This window comes from Falco rusticolus, chromosome 10, assembly GCF_015220075.1.
Source record: "Falco rusticolus isolate bFalRus1 chromosome 10, bFalRus1.pri, whole genome shotgun sequence".
NCBI classification, from domain to species: domain Eukaryota; kingdom Metazoa; phylum Chordata; class Aves; order Falconiformes; family Falconidae; genus Falco; species Falco rusticolus.
The window spans coordinates 11,154,071-11,174,942 of NC_051196.1; the positions used below are offsets into that span (position 1 = coordinate 11,154,071).

Below are 20,872 nucleotides of genomic sequence, written 5' to 3' on the forward strand. Positions count from 1 at the left end.
CCACAACATATTTGCCCTTTTACAACACCTATTTTAATCTTTATATCCTACGCACATAACCTTCCCCTCTTGAGCCACCTTCCCCTACTCCAGGTAGAGGGGATTGGAAAAAAAAAAACCAACAAACCAACCACAACCAACAAACATTTTTTGTATATTGTATTAAAAAAGGAAAAAAAGTAAAAGTTAAATATCAGCAAGAGTGTCCAGTCAATGAAGTTTGAAAATATTCCCCAAAACTTTGGAAAAATTGTTCTAAATTGTTAATAGTCTTAGAGGATTTGGGAACAAAGGAAGAGAATTCGTAGATTAAAAAAAAAAAATATATCAGAGCTGTCATTCTTCAACTACTGTTTTGGAAGAGGTGTCAGCTAGCAATATACTGATGTCACGTTTTAATGAGTAAATTATTGCTTGTACAGACAAAAATTGTATGTCAAGAGCAACATCCTAACCAGGTCTACCCACTGGTAAAATACTAATTACTGGGTATTCAGTAGCAGGAAACCAAACTGGAATAATGTATTTGACGTTTTCAAACCCCAAAAAATCTTCACCTCACTTGAGTTGACAGAAGCCTGAAGGTTAAATCACCACAATTAACAAAACAAATTAACATTCACTGAAACTTAGCTAACTTGATATTAAAATGCTTAATACTACTTCTTAAAAGAGACCTTAATATTATGAACGTACCTGCTTAGGGAAGGTTAATTTTGATGCAGAACCTTTAGTATTTGAGGTTAAGTCTGATACCACAAATCCACCGGAACTGGAAGCATCAGAAGAAGAGATCTGCCATTTCTGTAGTGCAGCCAAGACACACGTTTCAGCTTTCAAGAATTAATACCTATAACAACTAAACCTATTCTACTTGGGCTTTTCTAAGAGCTTTTGCTGGCAGCTGAGATGGCAGCCTACTGAATATTCGGACAGCTAATGCCAGGAGATACTGGTTGTTTACACTGAAAGACACACGTGCAGAGAAACGAAAGAAAAGAAAGGACCAGTAAAGATAAAAGGGTTGGGATTGTATCTTTTCTACTTCCCTCATTCTGAAGGAACAGATCATGGGAAGAAGGTACATTCAAATTGCATTTGAGAAATAGCTGAAACACCACTCTGCTCATGCAACACATAATTATAAAAGAATGATCAAATTAAATCATGAAATCTACATCATTAGAGAGGTTTTCGCCAAGCTTCTCCTCTTACTCTTTGTTCTGTATCTGCGGCAACAAGTTTGTGGCTGAAGACAGTGTTATGGTAGCACCTACAGTTCATAGAACTGTTCTGGTTGCAAAAATTAGTTGCAGTAAGAATTTGTACAAATATTGTTGCAAAGCTTTGGTACACAGATATTTTAGAGAATGCCGTAGCAGGGAATCTGTACAGCAGGGGTTTTGCTCTTCCTGCTTCATCCCTAGAAATGCCAAATTCGTACAACCTTCTTGTGTCAGATTAGTTGCCACACCAGTAGCACTGGTAGAAGTTTTGCTACAACAGATAAAAAACCAAGCCAGCCCCAGTAACCTACCAATAGATAAAAACACCTATACCAGAGCTGTGCCCTTCAGTCTATGTCTGGGAATGCTTAGCAGCTGCTCGGACAACACAAGTGAAATATTCACAGGTACTGCCCCTATCGTGATGCAAGTAAGATGACTCCTAAAGTATACTCTGCCAGCATCGCTGACAAGAAGCACTAGTTCCAATACTTCTATTGCTCTCTGGACATTAATATTAACGAACCACAGGTAAGCCTCAGAAACTTTCAGTAACCTGTTCTCTATTATTGTGCCCTAATCAATATGGGAGCAGAATGTCAGTGCCCGGTCATTCGCAAATAACACCTACACATGGGATTGAGGAAGATTTTGAATGATTTCAGGACAAAGTTACAGCACAAATCACCTTTGGCTCACTGGTGAAATTTCAAAGCGTACAGATGGAAACGGTGCCCAGGGCATGCATGCCTTGACCCCGGACAGGGTAACGTACCAGGAGCGCTCTAAGCAGCTCAGCCCCGCAAACAGACTACAGTAATTCTTTAAGTTTAAAGACAACAAAAGGCTAAGTAGGTTGTGATTTTACCTGATTCAGATTATTCTGTGAAGGAAATACAATATTGGAGGTTTGACTAGGTTAGGAGAAGGTGAAGACCGGGTGACATATATTTTTGAATAAGGGCTGGTGCAGAAGAGATTTATAAGCATGGGAATGGCCATAGGGATCAGTTGTGAATTAGGCATCTAAAGGCTCAAAGGGATAAGGATTAGGAAGCTGAAAGGGATGGTAAGGGAGATTCAGCAGCTAAAGAAGCAGCAGCAGCCCTGCGACATATAAGTAAACAGTAATGGCTGTTACTAGGGCACAGCAGAAACAAAAGGGTTAAGAAAGTAAATGGAGAAAGAATAATCGCTAAACTCGCTACATGAAAGAAAAACACTCCTAGGGTTACGGAAATAGCCATGTTGAAAGGTACAGAAACAGGTGTTAGGAAACTGACAAAAAATTGTCCAAGAGATGCATAGGAAGGGCAAGAAAAAGTCTAGTCATATCTGTGCTGCAGCAGTGAGTTGTCAGACTGTGGATGTGATTTCATATAGACTATATACATTAGCTCTCCAGAACAGTCTGGGGTAATGAAACTACTTGGAAGTGACCGATTCCTCCTCAAGGTGGTTTGAAGCCTTTTCTATAAAACAACATCCAGCAACAAGGAGAGGGAAAAAAAAACCCCATCAGTATCATAGAATCGTTTAGGTTGGAGAAGACCTTTAAGATCACCGAGTCCAACAATTAACGTAACACTGCCAAGTCCACCACTAAACCATGTCCCTAAAGCGCCACAACCACATGTCTTTTAAACACCTCCAGGGATGGTGACTCAAGCGCTTCCCTGAGCAGCCTGTGCCAGTGCTTGACAACCCTTTTGGTGAAGGCATTTTCCCCAATATCCAACCTAAACCTCCCCTGGCATAACTTGAGGCCGTTTCCTCATGTCTTATCACAAAAAGCCTTTTGTCTCTGTGGGGCTCCTGCAGTCTTGTTGGCCCAGACAAAGGTCATCATTTCACGGAGGATGTGATTACAACTATGCTTAAAGGACCAGGGATTAAGCAAAAGCTACACAGTCTGTATCTCCCTCACTCATCAGGGCAAGCAGAGCACATGAATAGAACTCTTAAAGGCACATTGTGAACAGTAGTAAGTAGTAATGGAAAGGATTAAGATGATAAATTACCCTTCCTTATTAGCAGCTTTGAGAAGCAGGCATAGACTAGGAACTGGAATCCAGCCCTACCAGTTTTATTTGGAACAAAAAGTGCAGTTAATTAGATACTTCATTAGAAACTCTGAGGGGAAGATGTTTTAAAGTAGGTAAACTGACATACACCAAGTGCGATTAGAGATACAGGAGGAAACAGAGCAAGGGATCAGACACTGTAGAGACAAGCAGGGGTGCTCCTTCCGATATGTGTATAGGAAATAGGTGAATCGATTATGATTTTGAGATTGGCACCCAAGCAGCGCAATTTAAACTTTTCCAATAGTTGGTTTAGGTTCAAAACTGAAGCAACAAGGAAAAATCTCCTGATTTTAAGACAAAATTATAAAGGTATACCTACCTGACTTTGCCTTTTATAGAAGGCAGTCGTTTGCCCCCACCAAACATTTACACAGAAAATGAGACAAAAAATACATGCTTTGAAAATCAAAAACATACAATTATCAGATGCAATGATGTTGAGGGTATTTTGAAAATCTAGATGTGCCTTGCAATCTTATGCTGCTGTTGACTGTGAGATGACAGTCTACTGAGGACTGACCTACTGAAATCAATTACCAACTTCAGTTTCACATAATCAGAAAAGAATCAGAGCCTGAATTTCTTCTGATGCACGAGTAGCCACTAGAAAACTAGAAAATTATAAGGACAGCACTTAAAACTTAATTCTTGCTGAGCCAAGTGGCTTACTGATAAAGAAAATGAAGAAAACACACATCTGATTATCTCTGAAATTTGCCACCTCTTTATGAGTTTATTTCATTTACTTGCCAGAACGTATTTAGTACTTTGTGAGTAGAACTGTGTGTGGCAGAAATACAGACTACTACTACTATAAAACTGGCAAGCTATTTGTGATTCTTCACTGAATTGAAAACAAAGTTTTGCCCACAATTTATTCAGAGAAATTAGATAAATGCTTGTTCATTAGTATTTGTTATCTAAATTAACTCTGGCGAACTAGACAATTTCTTTATGAACCTTCATGAAATGGTGGTACCTCAATACATGGCATCCTCTCTGCAGTGTGGAACTTTTTTCTATTTTTGGATACAAGTTCCTTGTCTCATATCTACCTCAGCGAACAACTGCAAGGTAATTGTATCACGAGAGAGCACACCCTTTTTTCTACGTACAGAACAACCATATATGCCGTTTCCAGAGAAATCTATGGGAAGAAACATGATAGGTAATCTGTAGAACTTAAATGAGTTGTTGGTACATATTAAGGTTATCACCAGGCTACATACAGTCTGTGCAGTGAGCGAGCATCAATCTCATTATCCTAACGAACAGAGCCAATTCCTTCTCTAGACACAGGCCCCTACAAGCCTCTCCTTCCTGCAGCAAATGAAACCTCAGAAACCGTTAAAGAAATCAAGTGTGCTTTCTGACGCATTGCAAGGCTTTAAACCACATTCTGCTGAAGCAGTGAACTGACTGAGCAACAAATCCATCTCTTCAGGAAAGTGGAGCAAAAAGCATTCAGACTACTGCTGTTCATATAGCAAAGGTACCTAATGCATGTCTAATGACATAGAAAAGATAGAAAAAGTGGGTATCTAATTACTGCAAGGAAAAGAAAGGAATGGCCTGCTCAATTATTGGTTGAATCTAATATTTCAATCCTTTTAAAAATCCCTTCAAACAAGTGCCAAACAGGTAAGTAGAAAGACAAGAATCAATTCAACAGTTTACATAAAGAACAATTCCTTTTCTAGGTTTTTGGGGTTTTTTCTTTCATAATTTCTAAAGAATTGTAACAACACATGGAGCTGCTCCTTTAAGGAAACAGATCAGAATTGATTTTGTGGTACTTCAACTGAAAAAAAAAAAAGAATCAAGATAAATACCATGTTCAGGTTCTGAGACCTTTATTGATATAATGTATCATTCAGACTCCAGTTAATATATTTCAATCCACATGAGAATTTAAATACTGTTCAATATAAGTAAAGATGGCAGAATCAGACACTTTGTTAATTCAGCCATTTGCCTTTCGTAGTGAAATATAGCTGCACTTGAACTTTTAACTGTAAACTGTGCTGTGTAGAGCCGTTCTAGGTTTTTTGTGGACATGCAGACGTTTCAGCAAATACTAAACTCAGCATGCTAGAAAAATTTTGCTTTCATAGAAAATTTCATACAAAAGGCATAGCCAGTATAGCTTCTTAAATTTAACTGCAGGTTTGCTTACATAGCCTCATAGAAACACCATCTTGAAATACCTGAACAGATTGTACTGCAAAGGAGTAAATGACCAGTAGGATGTGCCACCTTTATGACTAATTTAAATTAGACCTTGTAACATGTAAGAACTGCCAAAGTTTTATAGGACTAAGACCATACACTGCTAATTTCAACTCTCATCTGGTTCTCTAGACATTCTGAATAACGGAGGATCTTGCCAAGATATTATAACAGCACGTTTTATTAAAGCCTCCAGTCACTGGGCACATACTGGATAAAATCATTGGTTTTTAAAATTAAATTTTTAAAATTAAAAGTGAACTACATTATGTTACTTAGCTTTTTCATTATCTCATTTCATCATTACTGGACCAAATTTGCCCTTCACTTCCATTGATGTGAAATGAGAATACTATTATACTCCAGTAAACAACATTATGTTTTTTTTATGACCGTGGGCTCACTGGTACCATGGCTTTAATATAGAGACAAAGAACTCTATCTGTAAACTGTACAAAGAGTATTACATTTTGATTCGTAAATAAATGTGTATTATAAAATGTAGCATACTACATTAAAATAATGCCTTCAGTTCCTGACACTTCCTTAACATGAGTTACCATGCATTGAGAAAGCTTAATTTCAGTACATGCCGTTATAGAAAAAAAAACCAAACTGATTTAAAACATTCAGTAATAAAAAATGAAAACACTTTTGATGTCATTAATAGTGACTCCTCTTTATGTTTTGAAAGGAAATCAAATTATGACTATCATGATTATTTCTATTCCTTTCCTCTCTGTGTTTCCCCTCAAAAATTGACAATGGCATTGAAGTCAAATTAAACATCTGTTTGCAAAATAAACTGGAGTGCTACTGACAGCTGCTGCCTATTGGCAAATGTTCTACAGCTGTCAGGCTCCGAAATTAACAATGATTTTCATTTACAAACAGCAAACAACAAGAAAATTAGAGGTGGTTTTTTTTCCATCACACTACTTGAAATTTATGAAAATACAGACCCTACCAGAGACTTAGTCAGAAATACATATTTTTACTGTTTTATTTCCCCCACTTACTGGGAGCAAAATTCAGACAAAATCAGATTTCAGTGCAAGATACTTCAGAGAACTTTCCTCCTTAGACATCTTAAATCCTTCTGCATTTTCTCTCCAGGATATGTAAATAGATGTAATCACTCTTTGAGGATTTATCCTTCTCCAATACAGATTTTGTCAATATAAAATACTACCTAACAAAAAAATTTTCTTGATATTTTTCATACATTTTTTAGATTTCTAAATACACAGATATATCAAACTAGCATAGTTTTTCAAACTAGTTTAAATTCTACTTTAAATGCATACATGTTACTTACATCATGATTAGATGGCAGGATTTTTTAGACAGCAAAGTTCATCTATTTAAATCAATTTGCTTTTTTATATGTTTAGAACTCAGCTGGAACTCACTAAAGAGTTTCAAGTTCTGTGTGGTTATGAATGCATCAATATTTTCATTAATAACTTGAACAATGTAATAGAGAACAAGTTACTGACTGCAGAGAGTATCAAGCTGTAAATAAATAACGTTAAACACAAAGTTCTAGTTTTAGATAAGAGTAATTACTTGCACAAAGACAGAAAGGGAAAAGCCAAGAAGAGAAGTTTTTGATAGGCAGGATGAAGGAAGTCTAGTGGATCAGAAGTTGGACACAAATAAATGTTATTTTATGAAAAACAGCAAACACTTCAGTGGAAGTGCTTTGTCTAAGACCATGGGGAGTTGTGTTACTGCAGGATTACAATGCCCAGTTTGGGGTGCCACAATTCAAGGATATAGTTCAGAGAAGACCAAATGAGAACAATGAGATATCTAGAAGGAGAAAAAGATGGAAGAAGCTGGGGTTGAATAGCCTAGAGAAAAGAAGACTGGAGGAAGGCACAGGTTGAAAAGAGGGTTGCAGCACCTGAGAATAAAGGGCATCAGAGGAATCATTTTAGCAGACCAGTAGCAACGACAGGTTAGTACCGGCACCACTTCCTTACTGGGACTGCCAAGGCTCCACCTTTAAGAAGAATCGAGGCGTACAGGGGAAACTCAACCATAGTTCATCCTATTGTCTTTTACTGTCTGACAGCAGTATGACTTCAGTATTTCACCAGAGTCCCTTCTAACATCATTTGCAATAGCTTCTCTATGCTAAAGAAAATCAGCATGTATAATTGGTAAGAAATAAATCTGAAAGCTTTAAATATTCCATATATTTTTGCTAAGTACCAAATGAGAATACAGTTGACTTCTGGTAAATTCTGTGTTTGAGCTTCTGTCAGCTGTTCACTTTAATTATTATTCTTAGTTGCAGTTTTTCCCAAGAAAATGTGGAGAAAATTCAATGATGAACAAAAAAAGAACTTTTATCAGTGTCTTAGGAGTGTGCTGTACTTTTTTAATGCCTGCATTCCTACCACGTTGCACATAAAGATACTTTTTTTTATTTTTACTTTTGTAGAACAACTTGTTTTACAAAAATGCAACTATTTGTGCAAAAAAACCAACCATATGGACCAATGAAAGTAACTGCACGTTACTTGCATTTATCACAAAATGTGCCATAATACTGATTTTTTCAAATATTAAATTATCGTAGGCATTTTCAAGGTACAGTGTGAAACAGTGAAAAATATCCTTCATAATAAAGCCATAACTAGATTCCCCCTATCACTAGAGGAAAGACCATCATCCTCTCCTTACTCTTTTCTTTTTTTCATTGTGTTTCCATTGCTTTGCACTCCTTAAGGAACAGACCCATCTCTCAGTAGCAAAATGATTAAGCTGCTTTGCAACATGACATCTTTGCAAACAAAACAGCATATGAATGAATCTAGCTAGATTTTATAGGATTACTATATTAATTGTGCTGTAAAAAAGATTATTTAGAAGAACACAAAATTACAAGAAAATCCATTTACAACACTCCAAATTCATGTGCTTCCACTGTGAAGTTAAAGGAACAATATTAAATCTGTGAGAAAAAGAAAGTGAAATGGATTTTTGGTTTAGATGTAGATGTGTTTCATCAGTAGATCCAGGGGGCTGCTACTATATATATTAAAATGCAAATGTCAATTTTTGCAATCTAATATTAGAACTGCTATAAATATAGAAGCTGTATAGAAATGCAGAAGGATGTTTTTCCTTCTTAATACAAGTAAACTGTAGATTTTTAGCCTAAAAATTAAATATAGGACTGTTGGTTACATTGCAAAGTTTATTTTTTTGTCCTTTTATTTTGTAAGAAATGATTTTAAAATAGCTGGACAAAGAAAACATTGACATTGTCTTTAAGGAATTAGAATAGTGCAATGCTAACACAATCTTTTCTATCTTGCAGTGTTTTATGAAGAGTCACAGGCCTCTAGTTGCTTTTGAGAGAACAGAGGCATTGAGAAATGAGTTGAGCTGTATATGATAACCCAGTATGAAAGACAAGAATGAACCCAAATCTACTCACTTCCAATCTATGTCCCTAGCCATTTAAAGCTCTGCACAATGCTGTCACACCAAATCCTAAAAGTGAAGAATGGGGGAAAATTAAAGCAGGTTGAAAGAACTGTATATGGAAAATTACTACATTTTCTATACATGAAGGGTTGTATTTGTTCTAAGGAATGTTAGGATTTCTAGAAATATCTTAGATTGCTATCTTAATTGTGTAGAAATGCATAAAGCGTCTACAAAAAATATTTTAAGCTGCGTACAAAGAAATATTAAGCTATACTGCTATTATCTCTATCAAAAATGAAGTTCAGAAGCTACTGCTCTTGTCATGCAGTAGTTAACTGGAAGACAAGGATTTTTTTATTTTTAAGTTATTTGTATAGGAATTTTGATCATTTCTCTGCATGCAGAAGACATTAATACTACTAAGAAAATGAAAATAGCTATTTATAATATGAGAACAGTTATGTTCTATTGTTCCATAAACAGCATATTGTTACTGAGAGCTCTTGCTAGGCAAGGAAGGTAGATTGTTCTCTATTTTTCCTTGGCCATTATATTTAGCCATAATGGAAATCTTTCAGTAAATGCTTTATAACTGTGCTCTGACCATGTATTAGTATTCTAATAAAAGCCAGGTAAAGTTGTTGATGTAAGTAGCTGGACAATTGCACAAGACTGAAAGGAGAAATGGAAAAGACTGAATAACAAGCTTATATCCAATTCAAACAAGCGGGGAGTGGGGGGGTGTTTGTTTTTTAACTTTGAATATTTAGAGGAACAATTTTACAGTGAACTCCTCATAGATCTTCCACTATGTACTAGTAGCTCATCTGCTTCAAAATAGCGGTATTTTGCAATAAGCACAAATCCACAAATCTCTTTTTCAAGAACGCACGAGTATTCAGGAGTCCTAAAGGAGCATGTAAAGTCATCATATTTCATGTTTTTTAACAAATAGGATGCATTTAAAGAATACATCCCATGTAAAGCATTTAAAGAAACAACCAATTAAGCATATAGAAAAAGACTTGAGCTACATATTACTCAGGTAATTATCCCAGAAAATCAAGGAAAAATGCACATATTGGGTAATTACAGCCTAAAAAAGAAAAGAAAATGTTTTGGCAGTGAGAGTATGAGAAAGAAGCAAAGAATGTACTTATACTGCTTAATCACCTTAGCCTAGCAACCTGAATAACGTACAAACTTGCCCCACTCCTCCTTCTGCCACCTCATCGATACTGACAAGAAATCTGGGACAAGCCTGAAAAGTAACACACAAATACCTCAGTGGTAACTAAGATACACCTTTTTTTTCTTTTAAGTTCAACTCTGTGATCATCTATCAGATGTTCCTTTTATATGACTGGCAATAATTTCAGAAGCAGCACAGTCAGACTCCTTTGTGTGCGTGGAAGCTACAGACGCAGGCCCACTCTGTAGCTCGTTAACAACTGGAACTTCTTTCTGGTAGGAGTAAATTTGTGCAACTTGTCTTTGTGATAGAGAATCATAACATCAACACTTTTAGTAAGAAACATTAATTCTGAAACACATTTCATTATCAGAAATGCCAAATTTGAAATGGTCAGAAACACTTTTCTTGAGACAGTGTTACTGAGTTGGTCATGTATTAATTTACACACCATGGAGCTGCCCTTGTGTTTTGTGGGTTTTGGGGTTTTGTTTTCCAAACGCCTTGTGCTCTGTTTCTGGCCTAAGGACTGCCTGGCTGGATCTCATCGTGAGTTTGAATGTAGAGAGAAGAGATCTGGCTGTGTATCAAGACAGTTTCAGTATGTAAATGTAGTTAGGAACTCATGGATTTTTGTGACATTTGGTTCCTCTTTTAGTTTTTCCAACATCACATTTCAGTGTAGTGTTTACTCTGAGTGAGATGCCAAGTGACTTGAATAAATATAATGCTTGAAGTTACATGGAATCAAACAGCACGTGTTCAAAAAGCTCTAGCTGGAGTTCAGTCGCTCTCAGAGCGCTGAAGGCTGAAGAGCAAGAGTACTTCCAGTATCTGCATGGAGGCTGGAAACTATTGTATCCAAGGTGTAGACGCATGTACTAGAAATGAAGTTTTCCTCATAGGTGTGATAGCCTTGCTACAATAATACAACTACCTAAAAGATTTTGCCAATAGATACCTGATATACTAAATATATCATAGTTTTTTATTTGGAAGACCACAAATTCTTTAAAATTCCTCTACCTTCTGACTACATACGAACAAAGCCCATTGTAATTACAATCATGAAGATAATTAAATATGAAGAGAAACAATAAGTTTCACACTTTTCCTGGAATTATAAAATATTTCCCTGGAGATGGCTCAGAAAACATTTTCAGAAACAATCAGCAGAGACATCATGACGAGTACAGTGAATTTCTGCAAGTAGTAATAAACACTGTTTACAGATACCAGACTTTAATTTGGTGGTTGTTTAAGGATTAGATGTATAGCAGAAATAAATAACTTGGCAGCAAGAACTTTTGTTACATTTCCCATACAAGTCACGTCCATTGCCTGAGAAGCCGATTATTCCATGAGCCAACCAGAGAACTGTGGCTTCTTTTCTAAATGGTAAATTGAATATAACTTGTCTGTATGTGGCCATCATTTACTACAGTAACAACTAATCTCAGGCTCAGCAAAAACCACCAAATGCCAAGATAATTACCATCTAGCAATACTTGCTTCTTCATGAAATCTACATCAGCTGACAGATTTAATCAACTTGGATATTAACAAGATTCTCCCTACCATGAAATTTTAATGTGACAAGCTAAGACAATTTTCAAAATTTTCTTCACTCTTGTTTTATATTAAAGAATTCTAAAAGTGTTTGCAGAAAACTATTTGTTCTGTATTTTCCATCACACATCAAACCTTTACCTACCTGCTCAGTAGCACACTGAACAGAGACACTATCTTGAAGAACACAACTAACCAGTTGAACCTGGAAATCTGGGGCTAAAAGCAGCCTAAAAGAGGTGATTCTCCATCACTGCCAAGAAACTTTTGATAAACTTTTATTATCTTTTCTCTATCAATGGTGCAAATCAGGAATTCAAATCCATATTTAAGACTGTCCTTGTTGAACTAGATAAATCTCTTTTAGCCTTTTTTTTTTTTTTTTACAGAAAATTTCTTTACTTCCATGTGATTATATAAATGCCACTAGGCTCTGCCACTGCTCAATTGTCTATATGATTATTTTTATAGAAATTGCACATAGCAAAAATAATTATAAATATCTCAAGAACGTTTTAACAGTAGGTTTTAGAGATACTAGAGAGCCAATGCATTCTGAAAATCCCAAAAATCTAGTAAATAAGTTTTAGAACAGAAACTTTTATCAGGAGATGAAGGAAATGACCTGCTTCTCCCATATTTCCACATAGCACCTTGGCGTCCAATCAATCACAAGAAATAAGGGAAAATATACAGGGATAGAAAGACTAAATGTTGCATTGTGAACACAGAAACAAGTAGACTGTGCACAGCATGAAAGCTCGGAATGGTCTAAATAGGTATTTCTAACCATACAAACAGGAAAAATATTATTGTAAGCACTTCCCTGCTCATGCTGATATCTGGGGAGCTTCTGAAGCTAGCACAGATGCTGAGGCAGCCAAGCGAATCCTGGTTGCTAAGATCCGAGCGCATTCTGTTGATTTATGTTGTTATAATAACTTTGTTCCACACAGCAAAACTTTCTAGTCAAGCACCTAACGCTGTGGTGAGGCTGACTGGGCTATCTCACAGCTGACAATGCATTCTATTTCCATTAGGTCATTCTAAAAATCAAGGTGCTTAAAATTGTCTTGCAGTATCTGGGGCCATCCCCAAAGTGATACGCTGTTTCTCCATTTAATCCCTCTGCAGAAATCATTTTAACAGCTGGTAACGCTGGAGTCTGTGTACCTTCCTATAATTGGATTTAGCTATACAGTGTTCCTAGCAAACATCAGGCAAATAGGAAGAGGGCGTAAAGATTGAGGGTCTCCCAAGCAGCGTGTACCATCTAAGCAGTATTCTGTCTTATGTCTTCAGTGAGACTGGGGCATAGGCTTAAATGTTTGGACAAACAGAGCCTCAGCAATTGCTTGCATTCCTGAAGCGCATTCTGTACGCTGGCAGTTTCAATGAAGAGTCTGGAAGGATCTGAACCTTTAGGCTATTTCACTGTCATCACTTAGTAGGAATGAAGAGAATGGATGAATTATTCTCGACTAAGCAATTACAGTGCAACATCATATGTTAATCCATTTCCCTCTTTTTTTTTTTCCTTCCCCAATTCTAAACTTTCACACAGAAAGATGTTTTAGAAAGCAAAGTAGGAATGATAAGTTGAATTCACATTTGTTCTCCTAAACTTTGAATTTTGCGGTCACAGAAGAAGCCAGCATTACACATGTGTGCTGATGCCAAAAGACTTACTTAGCATCCCTTACTGAACCCTAGAGCTACAGATTACCATTTTTCTGTGTCAGTTTATGCTTATCAAAACCAAATCGATCACATGAACTATTCCTAGAAAGCACTGAGAAGACTCCTAGCCAAATGTGTGCAATCAGGTGTTTATATCAAAAGGTATCAGACTTCACAAACCATGGAAAAAATAAATGTCCAAAACCCCTCACCATTAGTCCAGCAAAAACTTCCTGGAAGCCTCTATACTTAATTATACAATTATAAGTTTAAAAATAACCCAAATATTTGGCACTAAAACAATAACAAGATTTTACAGATCAGCTATGTTTAACTTGCGACTACATTTAACTTTTCTGTATATTGAAGTCAGTAGACAAGAACATAATGAAAAGGATTAAGTATATCCTTATGATTCAGAACAAGCTCCAAAATACTGCCATTCTGTTTTGGAAATCTGAAAGAAAATGACCAGACAGTCTCCAAGGATTGAAATAGATACATACTGATAATAAAAAACTATTTGCACACTATTACACACAGAAAAAAAAGAAAAATACAGAAGGCTTTTGTTTCCTCCAAAGTTCAAGGTTTCAGAATTTTTCCATGACTTTGGACTTAAATATTTAAAACAATAACTGCTTTTAGACTTCTGTTTTTATCGTATCATTACAGCTTTCACAAATGACATAACACTTAAAGATTGCATCCAACATTTCTATGCTATTCTATGGGAGCTGACCATAAGGGAGGTTTATAAAGGATGCTGACTGTAAACTATTAATTTAGATGTGGTCAAAGCTTTACATACAAAAGAAAAAATGTAAATGTTGTTCCTGCCAGAACCACACCAGTGATTGCCACGTATGCTGCCATTGAGGGCTGCACTGCAGCACAAACACCACATTATGATGTTAATTTCTGGCATCAGCAATTCCTAATGAGGGTCACTGTTTCATTCTTTTTTTGAACTGTCCTGGGGAGCGGACCAGTTACCCTCTGGGGTCAATAAAGCAGCCATTGAGAGGCAAGTTTGTATTTTTCACATAATTTTTACTGGAAAGTACCTTACAACTTTCACTTTCACCAGCACATACACACCTAGAATACCCACAATGCAGTGTAAATAGATGGTCATACCCCCAAAATTTTTTCTTTTCCCTATGAACTTCAATTTCTAAGATGTTCTTTTAGCTGCCCAAACAGATTATGGGAACTGCTGCCAGTCAGCTAAACTCTATATGGACACTTCATTGTTTTGTTGTCATCCGGCAGTCCGAGAAGGTTTTATGCCACTGATTTATTCTTCACATTCTTTAAGACAGCAACAATTTCATACTTTTGTCCATATTAACATAAGAACTGCAGTTCTGTCTTAATTTTTAGAGACTCTCTTGAGTTTTCTGCAATAATGTGAGTATTCACAGTGTAAAAATAAGAGTGTGTTGAACATCCAGCGTGACTTGATCAGCTGAGAGGAGGGAGAAGAAACATTTATCAAGGTTCCTGCATTTGGTGGTACTTTACTACATTCCTTTGCTGACAAGACCCAGGCAGGCCCCTGAATCAACTTCAGCCACAGATGTTTAAGTTGCAGTGAGAAAAATATTGTTTCATTTTTGGGGGTGATGGCAATTCTGCTTAAGACAGTAATAAGGAAAAAAAAAAATCCATCAACTTCTATTGTTGCATATCATTATTGGATTAAAGTTTAAACCTTGTGTCTTTAAAAGCGTGTGCAAAACATCATCACATTATTATTATTATACTGTATACTGTATCTATATACACAGTAAGTGCCTTAAGTAGTATTTGCAACACAGCTAAGAGGGAGGCAGTCCAGAGGAGAAAAGTAAATAGCTTTACTGATAAACAGAGCCCAGCAACACCAGAAAAAATCTTCTTGATTGCTCAAGGAACTCTCAAACTTCAACACACAATGTGTCTCACCATCCAGGAAGCAGCAGGTTTCACAGTTTTCCTGCAGTCCAATGTACACTTGTCTCTCCTGAGCTTAAGACTGCAAGTGTATTGTTGAACTGCTTCCGTACATATTAAAACACATAATTTAAACAAAATTATTTCGCTGATACTGAGAGGCAGCAGCAGAAGCTCACTGCCAAAGACTTGAGACTGTTCCTCAGCCAGTGTCAGGGCTGGGGTAGGTCAGCCTCACAGACCTGGAAGAAAAGGGTCGTTACCTTTTGTGGCAATCGGCAAAAGAAGAAAGCGAACCACAGAGTGAGAGGAGAGCAGCCATGGACCAGTTTTGCTGGTAGCGATTTTGTAGCCTAACTACATTTCTACATAGTACATAGGCTACATTTGTAGCCTAACTGATTTCAGAAATCAGTTGCAATTTTAATAACACATTTGTCTGAACTTCAGCACAACCTTTACACAAGCATCTCCTTAAAAGTCTAGAAGTGGTTTGTGCCTCTAAAGGCATCCTCAGTACTGATAAGATTCTTTGAAATTCTTTGGTCTACTGCAGGGCACATCTTAGCAATTGCAAAAGCTTATCCCAGACAGATTCAAAGCAAGCAAAGACATCAGACTTGTCCATGCATGTTTCACTAATCTGTCCTATTAAATATGACAAGCAAAATCTTAAGAGACAGGACTCTTCTGGTTCTCTGGCATTTCCCTCTGATACTCTTCATAGCAAGAAGTGACCTAAAGTTTCTACAGTCAAATAAGTGGCCCTAAAGCGAAGTGCACCTACATAATGGTACCTTTGTCTATTGCTTAAAAAGCATGAATACGCACGCTTTAGAAACAGATTGTAGAAATAATAGGACAACATCAGTAAAGGATCACCAGCTCTAAAATGAAAGCACTCACCCCTAAAAAAATATATCTGGTTTTACTGATGAATCTCCATTTAGAAAATCCTGACTCTACAGAACATTCTTAGTATTCACCTCAACTAAGAGCATGTTTTTTACTTGAATCTCAACCAGATGGATGCAATTTCGATCTTAAAGATTCAGTATTTTTATATGCTTAAGTGAAATAAATGCCTGATAGCCTACCAAGTCCAATTAGGGTTACCAAGCCAACAGTTACCGAAGGCTTGGGGTAACTTTTGAAAATCTGGTCTTTCAAGTCCCCAACATGTAACTGTTCAAGTAGAACTATCCTTGGTCAAGCGTGTCAAAGGAGAAAAAAGCATTTAAGAACTCCAATAGTTCCTAATCTAATAAATACTAGATTTATTAGTAACTGAACTTTAATGGTTAGTTTAATATACCTTAAAATACTTACTTCAGAATTACACAGCCTGTACCAGTAGGAGGAGCCGTCCAAAACACTTGAATGCGTGTCCTTCTTCTAGGCGTGCTCTCGGTAACAGCAACAGGACAATTACTCATGAACTGTGTTTCTTCCTCATCTATGATCTAAGGAAGCATAAAAAGAAGAATGTAGCAATATAAGGACAGACATAGCCAATACCTCTCAAATATGTTTTGTCAGCTCATGTTTTCCTTCACTGGGATTACTTAGAATATTCTCTGCTTAGCTCAGCATTACTTTTGTAAACGTATTTGTAACATGCAGATCACTCACTGAAATGAAAGCATCAAGCCCACAAAACAAAGACAGAAGAATAATTCAGTTCTAGGTGAACAGAAGTTTGTCTTTTCTGAGCATGTCTGCAAATAACCTTTTTGGTAGATCCTGATTACTGGAACTTCCTATAAATATTAATGAACTGAAAATAATAAAAGATGCTTAATTCTACTTTTTAATATATTATTTGAACTGGTTAGGAAGATGGAACATGTTAAAGAAAAAGGGGAGTCAGTCTGTTTACTTTTTTGTTAGCTTTTTAAGATAACCTTTCTTTAAACAGTACTACTCTTAGGGTATCAAAAGAATATCCAGGTCAAAAGAGGTAGTACGTGAATCATAATAGTCTATAATTCAGAGACCATTATTTAGTCCAATCTGCACACATTTTTGCTTTTCTGATTGATTGATATTTAACAGAAGGGTTTAAGTGGTTTATGTCAATACAAAATGAGATAGGCTGCTTTGGTACCTGTGGTGTTCTAAGGATTTTACTCAAAAGTGTCTGTGACCAAATAGCTTTCTCACTACATATGTACTTCATGGATCATACTTTAAACCTTCTGTTTATCAGATCTCAAAAAAAAAAAATTCATGAGAAGCTGCCAAATTTTATTTGGAAACAGGCAATGCTATGATATTGCTACATTTCTCTTCAAAATTATTCAGTGGTCTGCTTTTATTCAATGAAGCCACAATTCACACTACATTGGGTCCATATTTAGCCAATGAATTACAAACCTTACCATTTTGAGAAAGAAGTTGTATTTATCAATTTATAACAGGACCCAACTCTGAAGGAGATTTTTCAGAATTCTGGTACTAATAACTCACACAGTTTTACCAGATTACAATTTAAGAAAATAATCTTCTGGCAGTAAATGGAACTTTAAACAAGTACTTTGACAAAAACCCCACCCTATTTTACATTCTGAAAAAGTGGCAATATCTAAAGTTTGACCAGATCTACTTTAGTGAGCAGACATACGTGTTGTCTCACCCAGTGATACTGCCAGCATTCCCAAATATTTTTAGATGAGCCAACAAACATTTCTGGTTTTCCATGGCAAAATAAAGGGACACTGGCCCAGAGGAGTGCTGGGAAACTATATTTAGCAGGGCAATAGGGTAAAGGTTAATCTAAACCCATTAATATTTTTCAACTTTTTTAATGCTTTGTAGAATCTGTGTAACTAAACACAATATGTACGGCTGCTACTTCACTAGATTTTTATTAATGGGAAGCATGGGATCTACTGTAGGCTTAAGCTCACACTCCACAGTTTCTCCTTTCACTTGATGCAGTATAATATATTTAATTTGAATCAAGAAATCCCTAGTCTACAATTCCATCTTGGCTATCAACTGTATTTATTCTTTCTGCCTTATTCCTGCAACAGTAAAGTAAAGATAAAAACCTGTTTACTTGTCCCAATATTCAGGACCATATTGATTGACCTTTTATCCGTATCTCTCAGTAATTCATTTTCAATCAAAACCTAATTCTGGTGGAAGTTTTTGAGTGAAAAAAAAATACTATCTCATACAAAATAAAATGTTATTGTACGTTATATCAAAGCATGATAATTCCCATTACAAGGGCCCTCAGAACGTCATCTGAAAGTTCTTAAAAAAAGACAGCTTTTCCAGAAAAATTGAAATAATGCAAATGACTGTACAAGTTTCACTAGTTCCATATTCTCTTCCCAGATGAAAACTGCAAAATAGCCTACACAATTTCTGCAACCCAGCAAGTTATGAATGTTCTCAAGATACGCAGATGTCTCTAATGAAATAATTTTAAAGTTCTGGTTGTGTTTTAGAACATAGTCCTGGAAGAACAGGAAGTGGTTGAACCTCAAGGCTACATCATGATTTCCTGCATCACTAACCATCAAAGCAAGAAGACTTACGCAGTAAGTATCTCCTGGGAAAACCTGACCATAAAAGAATAAGGTCCTTCAAAGAGAGTTCCTTTGAAGAAAAATTAGACAGAAGCTTTCTTAATAAAGACTCCCAATGCTGACAGAATAAAGAACATCTAAACTACTTGGAAAAGCTCAAATGCCCACTGATCTGAGAGGATTAAATAAAAAGTTATTATAAGATATTTTATAAAATTCAGAGGAGTTATCCAGATTCTAGGACTTCAGATAAATATAAACCCATCTCAAATATATTTGTTGGAAAGATGGGTTTTCTTCCATATCTATGGGGGTTTGAGTCTTTATAAAAAGTTCTTATGGGCAATGCAGAATGGATTCACTACATATACAATAGTATTCCATGGTATTTTAGAGTGCTGGACGATATTATTGCACTCACACATAACACTGGAGAAAGCAAATGTACTCTGGCCAACTGGGGGGGGGGGGGGGGGGGGGGGGCGTGTGCATGCACGCAAATACATAATCTCTAAAAATAATATAATCCTGAATTTTCTTCTGGAATCAAGTCAGACCACATAGGCATGAAGGAAATAATTGGCAAGAAAAAGAAACACGGATTAAAATGTAGCATTTGTAAAATTATAGCTTCTAAACCCCAGGTTATCTGTAATGGGAAGCCTTACACTTTCAGGAATAGGCCAGTAAATTAACAACATGTTGGACAAAAATCCTAAAAATTAAAATAAGCACTTGGCCAAAGAATCTGAGATCTCAGACAGGGGATCTCTATGTGGCTAATTCTTTCGAATTCACAAATGCAATGGCATTAATTCTTAACGTTCTGTTTAGTTTCTGTGTGGGTTTTGTGGTTATTTTAGGGGTTTTTTCCCATTATGATTGTAATATTATTGGACTAATTTATTCCTTCAGGGGAACTAGTGTAAATCCTGAACAAGACTCAAGAGTTAACCCAGATTTGAATGAGTATCACAGAAAGTAGAACTCATCTGAACTTGGGTAAATCTAGAAACATGGAAGTAGGGACATTACAAGGGAGAATTTACCACCTCCAGGCTCAGTTGTGCATTCTTTGCATATTCCAGACACTGATGAGATTGAGGATGATTTTTGTCTGTTCCTGAAAAGTAGGACTGGATAACTGCTTAGTTGTTAAACACATGAACAAGTGGTTTTCTTTTCTCAGAATTGGAACATTTCATGCTGAGTGACAGAGCTTCCTGTCTGTTTCTGATTTCTACACACGTAGTCAAATAAAGGAAACCAGGCAATTGTCCTGTCTGTTGTTAATTTCGTATACATATTTAAGGAAAAAAAAAAAAAGTAAAAATGCTACACAACACAAAGAAAGGATCAAGTACAAAAGGAGATGAAGTTACATAAATCCTCTACTGCCTGGTGTCTACTTCCTTAGTTTAAACCACTGGCTAGGTTCTTCAGCACCACTTCCCCTTCCATGGGGTCATTTATCACTTTCCACCCACTGAAACAGCTGTGTTCTACTGGAACAACTGAGTTTAAAAAACAATGAAACAAAAACCCCACACAAAGTTCACAAGATAAGCAATTTTGTGGGCAGTTTTCTTCTCTGGAAGAGGTAACATGGAGTCTGACTTCCAGAATGTTGCAAAACTATCTTCTCCTTGAGGAAACTTTCCATTATAAAAATTGAGTCTGCATAATGGCAATAATACTTGGCCTTTAGGAATTATTCTAGAACAGATTATTTATTATATGGAATGAAAAACTAATGATGTACAAAGTCAGTTTAAAAACAAAAACTACCTCAAAGATATGCTTCATGTAACCAATTTGTTTGACTAAAGGACACAGTAGTTCCTTCAGAGTCTGGGCTTAGAATCAGAAGAATTGGTTGCAGTGTCAGCAACCAATCTGATGCAGACTATGATTCAAAGCTGTGTAGTACCACCAAGCACTGCTGGGCTCTCAGTAAGATTTGTC

General features: G+C 36.4%; 1 protein-coding gene across 1 annotated transcript in view; it reads right to left on the minus strand.

Annotated features, from left to right (window-relative positions):
- Window positions 1-20,872, minus strand: part of SPON1 (spondin 1) — a 200,039-nt gene that overhangs the window by 143,971 nt on the left and 35,196 nt on the right. The window contains exon 3 of the mRNA XM_037403029.1: window positions 16,698-16,831. Coding sequence (XP_037258926.1) covers window positions 16,698-16,831 — 134 coding nt within the window. The remainder of the gene's footprint in view (window positions 1-16,697; window positions 16,832-20,872) is intronic.